The 12,246-nt window shown below is 31.7% G+C and overlaps 1 protein-coding gene across 1 annotated transcript; it reads right to left on the bottom strand.

The window, feature by feature from the left end:
- Positions 1–10,252: 10,252 nt before the first annotated feature.
- LOC110871868 (dehydrodolichyl diphosphate synthase 6-like) lies at positions 10,253–11,281 on the bottom strand. The gene has a single exon (XM_022120619.2). It carries the CDS (start codon positions 11,149–11,151, stop codon positions 10,333–10,335), a length of 819 nt encoding a protein of 272 aa, XP_021976311.1. The 5' UTR covers positions 11,152–11,281; the 3' UTR covers positions 10,253–10,332.
- Positions 11,282–12,246: the final 965 nt, after the last annotated feature.

The following is a 12,246-nucleotide window of genomic DNA, read 5'->3' as shown; positions in this document are numbered from 1 at the left end:
ATCTTCTCCCTATATATATATATATATATATATATATATATATATATATATATATATATATATATATATATATAAAGTGATTTGCCGTTAAAAATAAATAAATAAATAAATATTTATTCAGTAATCGACAAAACAAATAGTCAATAGTCGAATGATTATTTTGACAATCATTTAACAAGGATATTTTTATTTAGACATAACCAAATTGTCTTTATACAAATTTAGTTAATTGCATGATTTGTTTTTTTTTTTTCGGGTTTTAGATTGGATCAAACTGATATTGTGTTTTTATGTTGGTTATAGCTACGATTACAGGGTGCAATTATTTTTATTACTGATTTTAGTTACAAATACCCTTTTGTTTAATAATTATTTGACACAAACTTTCAACTTGACAACTTACAAAATACAAATCATTGTATCCACGATTCCACAGGGCGGAGCTATATAGAAGGGTATGAGTTCGGCCGAACCTGTACCAAAATCTTTTTTAATGTTAGATATAGGTGTATTTTGACATCCCACTTGTAGAAATTTCGCCATCGAACCCGTATAATCCTTTAAATCAAACCATGGAAAATTTCTAGACCCGTAAGAAAAAATTTCTGGCTACGCCGCTACACGGAGAAATTGTTGATAACCCTGAGACAATGAGATATTGTCGACCTTACAACTTATAACCCGTAGTTGTTCCCCGAACACAATCCAAAATAATCAAACGAAAACACAAAAAGAATGTAGATACAACAACCGCAACTAGTAGTGAAGCTTGAACGAAAACTCTATGGGGGCCGGGCTATTAAAAATTCAATATTTTACACTATAAAAAATTAAAAAAAAATCAATAAAATTAACATTACGAGTGGAAATCGGCAAGTACTGAGACACCCCGACCCTAATAAAGATTCGCCCCTAACCGCAACCATATTCATAAGTGAAGAACCAAACATTTATGATAATATTACCAAATTTAATCTAATGTGTATTATACCTAATCATTATTTTATATAAACATCCAGGTCTTTTTTAATATGTTTGTAAAAGTATTTACACATTTATCAAACTAGATAACACGGGTTCTATTGTTTTTTTAATCGATAATGATTGTTTTTTATAGGAAAAAGAACATTACTATTTATCTAACGACCACTATCTTAATAGTACTATATTATTTCTAATAATAAACTTATTTTAAGGATATAATTTTCTTAAAACGTAACTTATTCATAAATAATACTATGAGTTTGACCACTTGTTGGGTCATATGGAACACATGTAACGAGACTAATTTCGTCGGGAGAAGAGCCAATGTCGATGCAATGTTTGTGGAGCTACAAACCCTGAGCTTTGTATGGGTAAAACATAGATCAAAGATGTCGGGTTTGTTACGAGAAAACCGGGTGCAGTTTAGTTTTACAAGTTTGTAATGTAGTTGATGTTTGGTGAACGTATAGGGGTGATATGTTGTAGTGATCTAGCAACATACAATATGTAATTTTGGGTGATAGAATTAATAAAATGTCTGTTTGCCGATAAAAAAATTCTTAAAACGTGGTCGTTTTTTAATACAAGTGTTTTTATATCAACTATCAACTGGCGGCATCTAGGTCAATATTAGTGCTAGCATCTTCAAAACACTTTAGCTTTTGTCCCCTTTCTTCCTTCCTTTTCATAAAAAGGTTTACATAAAAAATTACATTACAATATATATTATTTAAGACGATAACTTTTACCATACATATTTATATTGTACATTATCAGTATTTCAAAATTTTAATTTGTTTATATATATACATAGGGGAAGGTTCAAATGAAAACCACTAGTTATTGTGAAAACTCGAAAACTAGTTAAAAAAGCCAAAAAAACATACCAATTTTTTTTTTTTGCATAATAATTTTCGCAGGTCTTTTTATATAAAAAAAATTTCAAAAAAAAAAAAATTGTGTAGTGCACGTGTGTAATACTACACATGTGTATGTGTACTACACATGTGTATTATTACACATGTGTACTACAATTTTTTTTTTTTTTTGAAAAAAAGTTTTTTTTTCATATATAAAAACTAGCGATTTTTATAAAAAAAATTGAATTTTTTTTTGTGTGTTTTTTAGACTTTTTTTAGTTAGTTTTCGAGTTTTCACAATAAAAGTGGTTTTCATTTGAACCATCCCCTATATATATATATATATATATATATATATATATATATATATAGAGAGAGAGAGAGAGAGAGAGAGAGAGGGGATTAGGTTCATTTGTGAACAACTTCTTGAGAGTGAACTAATTTTGGTCATTCATCATTTTTTAGATTAAAAGGGTAAGATTGACATTATCCAAATATTTTAATTAAAATCTCTTAATTTTCTCATCTCTTAACTCTCTCTCATTTTTAATTATTTCTTCATTATTTTAATTATAAGAGGTTGAATGGCTAATGTTTTTTTAAATAAACTTTTATGTTCTTTTTAAAATTAAATATTAAACCTAATCAAATTATGTTTTTTAACATATGTGTCTACAGGTCAGTATATACAAGACATATACACTTGTGTATTATTACATCTTGTTCCCATAGGTCGATATAAACCAGATTTATATACCTGTGTATTATTCAAGTACCTATGTGTATACAGGTCGGTATATACCAAACATATACACCTGTGTATTATTCAAGTACATTGTGTATACAGGTCGGTATATAACAAGACTTATACACTTGTGTATTATTACATATTGTGTCCACTATGCATCTTTTCATCAAACATTTATCTAATACATATATGTATATAGAATGTAATTAAATACTTTTAATCGTGTTCTTGATGGAACAATATTCTAACGTTTGTTACTAGGACTATGAATTTTGAGTATATATGCTCAATCTTCTAACATACGTTTTGTTAAGTGTAGTATAATTCAAGAGTATCATGTCTAACTATTTCTTAATGACTTAGCATATCATAGGAAATTTGCATGGGATCAACATTAAAAGAGCTAGTTGACCTTCTTAACATTTCCTCAATGTGAAGGGATTGACATAAAATCATGTTTAATCTTTTTTTAACTCTAAGTCGAATCACATTAAACATCATAGGATGGGTGATTTGTTTTGTCTTTCTTTCTTTCTTTTGGAGTTTTGGGCTTGGTATGTAAACATCATAGGATGGGTGATTTGTTGTATTATGTTGCTTGCTAGCAGTGGTTGCTGTATATATTTTGGGCATGTTCAAATAAAATTGCCTCTTCGCCTTAAAAAAAAATGTTCTCTCTCTCTCTCCAGAGAGATATATAAGGATGAGATCTTGTACAAATATATTTAACCCACTAGTATTAAGCCCCACCGCTTTACGGTGGGGTGTAAAATTCTTTCAAATAGTACCAATGTCACACCACCGCAAACAACCAGCACGTATTAATGTGAAGAAATTAGATCATAACGTAAAACATAGAAAATAATAACTAAGTCGACTTAGTACCCGTTCGTTGCTACCAACCTGTTATGTTAAACGGGAAAAAACGACCTAAAAACGTTGAACCATACACATATGTTGCGTCTTATTAACTCGCAAACTTAGAATGAAGTGTTAAATGAAACATAATAACGTTGAACCACACACGCACGTTGCACCGTGTTAACTCGCAAAATTTAGAATGAAACGTAAAACAAAAAATTGATAAATATGATAAGTATAGGGGAACAAAGTTGAAAGTAAAAGTGAGATTAAATTACAAAAGATGAAAATTTTTTAGTTAAAAATGAAAAATCAAATAAATTTTAGATTAAAAGTGTAATATTAAGTTTTTTTTTATTTTGAAAACACCCCTAAGCTTTGTTTACAACACCCCAATACATATACAAGTTTTTGGATAAAAAATGTATCTGCAATAATCGTAAATCATTATGTGTAACATTGGACTAAAATTTAGCATAGGGGTAACAAATCAGTTTAGGAAATTTAAGTCTGATATCAAACTATATACATGTAGTGCACTAATTTTTAATTTGGGTACAAACTATATACATGTAATACATTAATTGTTAATTTGGGTCAATTCGTAGACTTTTAAATTTTAATTTGAGTAAAATGCACGGATAGTCTCTGTGGTTTGGTAAAATTTCACTCTTAGTCCCTAACTTTTGGAAATTACACCCGTGCTCCCTGTGGTTAGACAGTTTGTTACTCGGATAGTCCCTGAAGTGAATGGGGGTTAGTTTTCTCCGTTAAATCCATGTGAAATTACAAAATTACCCTTACTTTTATTAAAATATAAAAAATAATTCACATACACACACATAAATATAAACATAGACCAGATTTTTTTTCCACCCTTTAACTTTCCACTAAAGCCACTTCTACCCCACCACAAACACCGCCCGCCGGCAAATTCTCTGGCGACGTCGTTTCACTAATTCTACCAACACAAAAAAACACTCAAAATCATCAAATTATTTAATTTATATACAAAATTCTATAACAGCAAACCCTAATCACGCGTTTCTGCTCAATCCGGTCACGTTAGCAAATACACCGACGTTATCTTTTTTATGCCGGAGATATGATCGGAAAGGGTTACTTCCTTTGTTTGCAGACTTAATCTCATCAGTTACTGACGTCAGCTCACCATCATCGTCGGCACCGGCGACTTTTGCAGTTTTATCAACTTCTTTCACTTTTTCACCTTTCTTCTTCGTCGCCGGAAAATTACAAAAATCGGCAACCGGATGGTGGTGTTGTGAGGGGTGGGTGGTGGCAGGTGGTGGTGCTGGTGGCGGCAGGTGGTGATGGGGGTTTGCCAGAGAGAGAAAGAGAGAGCCATGGTGGAAAAAAATCTGGTATATGTTTATATTTATGTGTGTATGTGAATTATTTTTTATATTTTAATAAAAACAAGGGTAATTTTGTAATTTTACATGGATTTAACGGAGAAAACTAACCCTCATCCACTCCAGGGAGTATCCGAATAACAAACTGTCAACCCACAGGGAGCACGGGTGTAATTTCCAAAAGTTGGGGACTAAGGGTGAAATTTTACCAAACCACAGGGACTATCCGTGCATTTTACTCTTTTAATTTACAATGATAATGATAATGATTTTATTAACTAAATCTTATCAAAACATTATTTGAAATTATTTATTAGAATAAGGATAAAGATAAATGATATTCATCTATTAATTATTAAAAAAATATAATAAAATATAATTAAAATTTTTATTTTTAAGATTGAAGGAGAATATGCCACGTGGCATTAATTGAAGTCTTTTATTAGATTAAAAACATGTAAATAACTCTAGAGTAATTATTTTGAACTAGAGAAATTAGACTAAAAAAATAAAGTAAGAATAACAATAAAAACTCTAATTTAAAAGCATTAGAGTAATAATATGTAACATCTTATGTTACACTTTTTATTTGGTTTTCAACAACAGATTTAATTAAGTGTAAAAGCTTCAGACTTTGAATTTATGAATTTTTAATGTGTAGTGTATGTAAAAACTACGTTACATGTTTTTTATAGAAAAAAATTTAGTGTAATAAACAAACCTGTTCATATGTTACATCATATGTTACACTTTTTCTTTGATTTTCAACAACAGATTTAGTTAAGTGTAATGAGTTTTTTTTTTAAATGTGTAGTGTATGTAAAAACTATGTTACGTGTTTTTTAGAGAAAGATTTTAGTGTAATAAACAAACCTGTTACACCTTTTTGTGTCAGACAAGAAAGAGAAAAAACAAAAAACAGTTACATTACTTTTTGTGAGTGTGTAACATGTTTCTGAAAAACAACTTTTGTAATTTCTAATCTCAACCGTAAATATTTAGATGGACTGTGGATACGGGGTTCTAATTTATTAAATCATATGGGTTTTCCCCATATCTTTCCCATATATTTATAGGAAAATCCTATGTTACATATATACAGTATATGATATAAAGTATATATGTAGAATTATAAATCGTATGTATGCAACATACGATATATTGTATGCATATAATATATCATATACTGGATATATGCAACATGTAATACATATATATGTAACGTATGATATACTGCGTATATATAATATAGAGTTTTCTAGTTTTTTATAAAAGAAAAAAAAAATAACATTTCTCATGACCCCTGTTCGTGAGTTTGTGTATATATATGTCGAGCAAAATCACAGAGAAGGCTTTATATAGAAAAAGATAAAAGAGGAATCATATTGGGTTTTTTTTTTGTTGAGAGAAAGATGGAGCACATAGACTACTACAACTACAAACAAGGGGTAGTGGTCATGTACATGGTCAATAAAAGGAGAAAACTCAATTTTCGCATGCGTACACAAACCTCAAAAAATAGCATCCATTTATTAGTTTGTTTGTTTCTTTTAAAGAAAAGTGAGCCATTATATAAAAATGTTATATAATTTTATTTCCAACAATTATAGACTCTTTTTTTAATGGCGAATTTGGATCACTGACGCGACCACTGAGTATCATCGTGTTATCCGATCATATTTATCACCACTAGGCATAATGTCTATACATCAATTTAGAAGGAAACCCAATTAATATGTAAAAAACCTTCTTATAGAAATCAAACCTAAGACCTATAGTCTCAAAACCTTATCTCAGCCCTAATATACTACTACGCTATAAAACAATAGAAATATACAATCTTAATTGCCCAAAAAAAGTATGTCTCTTAAAATCAACTAACTTTTTACAAGGTTTAAAGAACTTGGTAAAAGTGTTTTAAGCATGACCGTTTTTAGGTTATAAAATTGACCCATTAAAAATTACCATCTAGATCCTAAGGTTTTTTACTCTTATATATTTTTATTATATTTTTTAATACTCATCTTATGTTTTGCGGACCACTAATATTTTTATTATTTTTATTTTTCTATTATAACTTTTTAGATACAGTGTTGTATAAAACTTTATTATGTTGCAACGTATTTATTTTATGTATGCATCGATATAAATTTTGTTTGAAATCGAGTTGTTAATGGTAATATAGCAGTGATCAAAACACAAATGTATAGATCATCAAAACTACGTCATAGTTTACCTTTTTTTTAAGTCACACCGTTACCCTTTTCACTATTTTAATATTATAATACAACATGTTATAAAATTCTGATTATATCATGGCGACACATATATTATCATCTACGTTACGGTTCTTCAAAATCAAACCAGCCAAATATAATTGATTTTTTCCTTGCAGTGCCGAACCGAATGGATATCATCCGAACTACATCGTTACTGGTATCGGTATTTGATTTTTTCACCGGGTTCACTGCTTTCAACGCAGCATGTTACATAAAGGTATTGAACGCGAACATGCCGCATTACACGGGTTAAAATATCATATTATTTCTTAAAAAAGTATATGGGCTCAAAAATGTTATTAAAGGAATTAGTCCTCAGTTCTTCAAAATCCCCATTGGTGGTTAACAGTTGATCTAGACCACGAAGAAGATCGTAAGAAGTTATGAAGATGTAGAAGCACTTAAGCAGGGCTACGTAACGAACATGTCGGATGAGTAAAAAACAACTTTAGCTTGAATTCGAAGTAAGACAATATAGGAAATTTTGACTTCATAACATGATTGCTAAATAAATAGCAAAGACAAGGTATTTCCTAAAATCGTCAAACATGATTAGCTTGAATTCGAAGTAAGACAATATGAGAAATTTTGACTTCGTAACATGATTTTCTTGTTGGGGATATTATTTTTAGGAATCATGTTATGAAGTCAAAATTTCTCATATGTTTGACGATTTATAGAAGGGACGGGCTCTCGGACCAATCCAACTTTATGTCAAAGACAACTCTAGGTTAAAACAATGTGTGTGTTAAGAGAGAGAGTGAGAAATCAAATTCTTAAACATGTGGTTGAGGTTAGTATTTATAGCCGAAGGGTTGGAGAAGGAGATTGGTTTCATGGGCCTGACGTCACCACCATAGAATATCCATTTGGTCCCATCTGACACAACATGTAGTGTTTGCAGAGGTGGAGAAACGTTGGCGCACCGTGAACCCGTGATTGGTGACACGCGGTTTGTCAAATGTAGTTGTTGACCAGTCTGTTATCAGCTGTGAGTGGAGATCATGGAGCTGTGAATTACTCAAGCTGATTGGCTAAACGTCATTGTCCTTTTGTACTGTTTGTCCCCTGCATGATTGATCTTTCTGGGAATTGTCTGGCAGAGCCTGCCGCACACTGATTAGCTACAGGCTGTTGCAACTTGTACTGATTGTATTTTTATGAGCTGTCATAGTTGTACGTACGTGAGCGGACTCCGCATAGGAAACTTAGAACAAGCTAAGTGTTTTATGGAATTAATTGTTAGTATGATGACATTTGAGATCATACCATCAATATTATTTAATTATTTAAATTTACTTAGCAAATTAAAAATGAATAGTCACAATATTCTATTAAATTTTATATTATTTAATGGTTATGTTTTTAATAATGTGACGTGAATACTTAGATGAGTTAAATCACGCGGTCCCTTTTCTTTAAATTCATCGTCACCATCATGGGGAGATGTGTGAAACTTTTGAATTGTTACGTGGGACCTACAAGCAAACTTAATTCTCACCAAGTCTTCTTAAACTATATTTAATTTGTATTAATTTAAATTCAGTTAACATATGTTATTTTATTAAGTATATAAATACAAAAAAAAATCTTTAATAATTATTGAGTATATAAATACGCAAAAAATTATCTAATAATATTATATATTTTTAGAACCATCAACACATACTCCTTATATCTACACCACCTAAAATCCACTTAAATATTCACAATGAGGTTTAAACTCTCATCCCTTGTGGAACCATCGGTCCATGACCCACCTAATCCAACCAGTTTGGTGTAACATTTTCCTAAAAATGTTTGGACCAAAGTTCCCATCAAAACCGGCATAACTGAATTGTAACCGTCCTTTGATCCGAATTAAAATACTCTTGGTTGATCGTTGATATCTAAATGCTTTCACCTAAAAAATTAAAAGCGATAGCTTTGCAACTATTGAAAGTTATAGATACAAAAAAGCACAAATGCACAATCTATTGAGTTTTTTTTTTTTTAAACCCTTTTATTAAAAGCTATCGTTTTTCAAACTATATTTCGTCTAAAAAACCATCGTTGCATGTTAGGTTTAAATAAAAAAACCCATCTTTCAACAATTATTCTATATAAATTTATTACTTTACATATACATATATTATTAAATAATGATATATACTATAAAAAAATACCAACTTCAAAAGTTTTTAATGCTTCAAACAGGACATAAAATCAGGTTTTTAATATACATTAATATTTTACATAAAAACTTACAATTTAAAAACTTTTATTTTTCAGAAGTATATGTTTGAAAACATAAATAGAGTTGAAATAACAAGATTCACAAGTCACAAATACAATCAGAGTGAGCTGGGTTAATCCATATTCAGATAATTAGGCCCATACCAAACCCAACTCTAAACTCCAAACCCAATATTGTTATTATGGATTAATGACGATTGTTCACAATTCACAAATCACTAACACATATCCCGTTAAAGAGGCATTTGATAGCGAAGAATCATAGATTGGGTGGTGTGGCAACAGGGGCTTTATCATTAACTTGCACGGTGTGAAATATAGTCCCCTTTAACTAAATATAAAAAGAAAAAGAAACTAAAAAAAAGAATCAGGCATTTGTTAGCGAAGAATCAAAGGTTGGGTGGTGTGGCAACGGGAGCTTTATCATTAACTTACACGATGTGTAATAAAGTCCCCTTTAATTAAATATAAAAAGAAAAAGAAACTGAAGAAAGGAATCTGATTGGATCAAATTGATGTGCCCCCCCCCCCCCCTCAACGATGTTTGGGGCGCTATGGAGGTGATGTGGCAGGGGGCGTGAGCCCACACCATATGGTTTAAAAACATCCAATTCATTAACAAAATAAATAACACAGTATCATGCTTATATTTCATAATTGACTTCCCTTTGAGATTATTTGATCTCAAATTATTAATTACAATAGAGAATGAGCATGGTTCCGCTACCGAGAATCACCAAAACTGGGTACTGGTCCTGAAAATGTTCGCTACGGTACCGGCATTTGAAGGTAAAAATCGGTATTTTACCAGTACCGAACCGAACCGAAAGTACCAATACCGAAAATACTAAAAGATAAGTACCGAATTGATACCGGCAAGGCAAGGATACTGATACAAAAATCGAACCCGAGTTCAAAAACACAATCAAAACTAGAATACAACAAGATATAGAAGTTAAAAACAACCACACCCAGGAATCCTAGATTACATTTCATGTCTGCTTCTGTTTGTTTAGATAATACAACTTATGTTGAAATTCCAAAATTGCCCGAACCAGATGTCGAAAACCAATTTCGGGCCACAAAACAGACTGCGTACACAACAAGCAGTTACCGCTTTGCCACAAAAGAAAATTACTCAAACGCGTCTCACCGGATGTACGGATAATAATATCGGGATCGGGTGCAACCGCCATGTACATATGCCTTTCAATATCTACAACATTAATCACATCTTTTTCATGTTTTCCGTCATTCGAAACCTTAACGTCGTCCCGTTTTTCGTCACAACATTCTTCAACAGAATGCAAAATTTCATCGGTGGAAGTATACGCGATACAGATCGTCAACACCGCTTTAGAGTTTTTAGCAGTCGCCTTCATAGCGCGTTCTGCTGCTAACCGCACGGGTTTCGATAACAGTTTAAGGTTACCCGCAAAGTGAACGCGAACGCCGTATTGGTTAACGAGGCTCTCTTCTTTTATTAACCCTTCGATTTTTTCCTCCATTAAGTCCATTAACGATCGGACTTCTTCCGGGCTTCTTTTGAAATTTTCTATACTAAAAGCGTACACCGTCACGTACTTCACACCTAGCTCGTAGCAGTATCTAAGCATCGACATTAACGATGAATATCCGACCTTGTGTCCTTCCCCGTCGACTAAATTGTGTTGCTTTGAGTACCTTCTATTACCGTCCATTATGAAGGCGATATGATTCGGTAATGTAGCTACTGAAAGGATGCTGTAAATACATTTTCTCGCGAAACTACACAGATTGTTGTATATTTGAGTTCTTTGTTTAATATCCATACCAACTTTCCGCCCTTTCGCCTATCGGGCCTGATAATTTAGACAACATGTTTCGGTTAAACCAAGAAACAAGAATCACATAACAGTGTAAGATTTATACAAGAGTTAATTACTGTTTTCGTCCCTGTGGTTTGTCAAAAATCACTATTTCAGTCCATTAGTTTAAAAGTTGCGATTTCAGTCCCTGTGGTTTCACTTTCGTAACCATTTCAGTCCACCTTGTAACCATTTCAGTCCCTGTACTTACAGAATAAATGGATTGAAATGGTTACGAAAGTGAAACCACAGGGACTGAAATGGTTTCGAAAGTGAAACCACAGGGACTGAAATCGCAATTTTTAAACTAATGGACTGAAATAGTGATTTTTGACAAACCACAGGACGAAACCAGTAATTAACTCTTTATACAATAATGAAATCAATAGGGATGTTCGTCGAATCGAGTTATTCGGGTTGAACGCTTTTAAACTGAATTCAAACGTTCGATATCGTATGCGTCTCTAGTCTCTTTTGTCAAGATCGAGCTGTCCGAGTTCGGATAAGGACTTGATTCGATTATTCAAAACCCGAATAACGAATTCGAATCTAACCGAATTATGCGTTTTTCGGATTCAATTAATGAACACCCCTAAATCCAGCAAAAGCCCATTCCAATTGAAGTAATCAAGTATCAAACAGTAATATCTAATTGGGATTTTGTGATGAATAGTTGACCCTCAAAAGTCAAAATTATAGGTTTACAGTTTACACCTAATGACAACTAGCAACAAAAAAAAAGTAAATATAGCAAAATATTTATAAAAAAATGCAGAATTGGGCAACACCCTTACTAATGGCCTCAAAAAATAGCATCCATTTATTAGTTTGTTTGTTTCTTTTAAAGAATAGTGAGCCATTATATAAAAATATTATATAATTTTATTTCCAACAATTATATAGACTTTTTTTTTAACGGCAAATTTGGATTACTGACGGATCACTGGAGTATTATCATGTCATCCGATCATATTCATCTCCACTAGACATAATCCCTATACATCAATTTAGAAGGAACTCAATTAATATGTAAAAGACCTTCTTATGGAAATCAAACCT

Source organism: Helianthus annuus, chromosome 8 (genome assembly GCF_002127325.2).
Source record: "Helianthus annuus cultivar XRQ/B chromosome 8, HanXRQr2.0-SUNRISE, whole genome shotgun sequence".
Classification (NCBI taxonomy): Eukaryota; Viridiplantae; Streptophyta; class Magnoliopsida; order Asterales; family Asteraceae; genus Helianthus; species Helianthus annuus.
The sequence above is the reverse complement of the archived record's forward strand: the minus strand, read 5'-3'. Positions and strand labels throughout refer to the sequence as shown.

Bases quoted from the DNA above. Each gene is read 5' to 3' on its own strand.
- LOC110871868 (XM_022120619.2), bottom strand. From the start codon at position 11,151: ATGGATATTAAACAAAGAACTCAAATATACAACAATCTGTGTAGTTTC.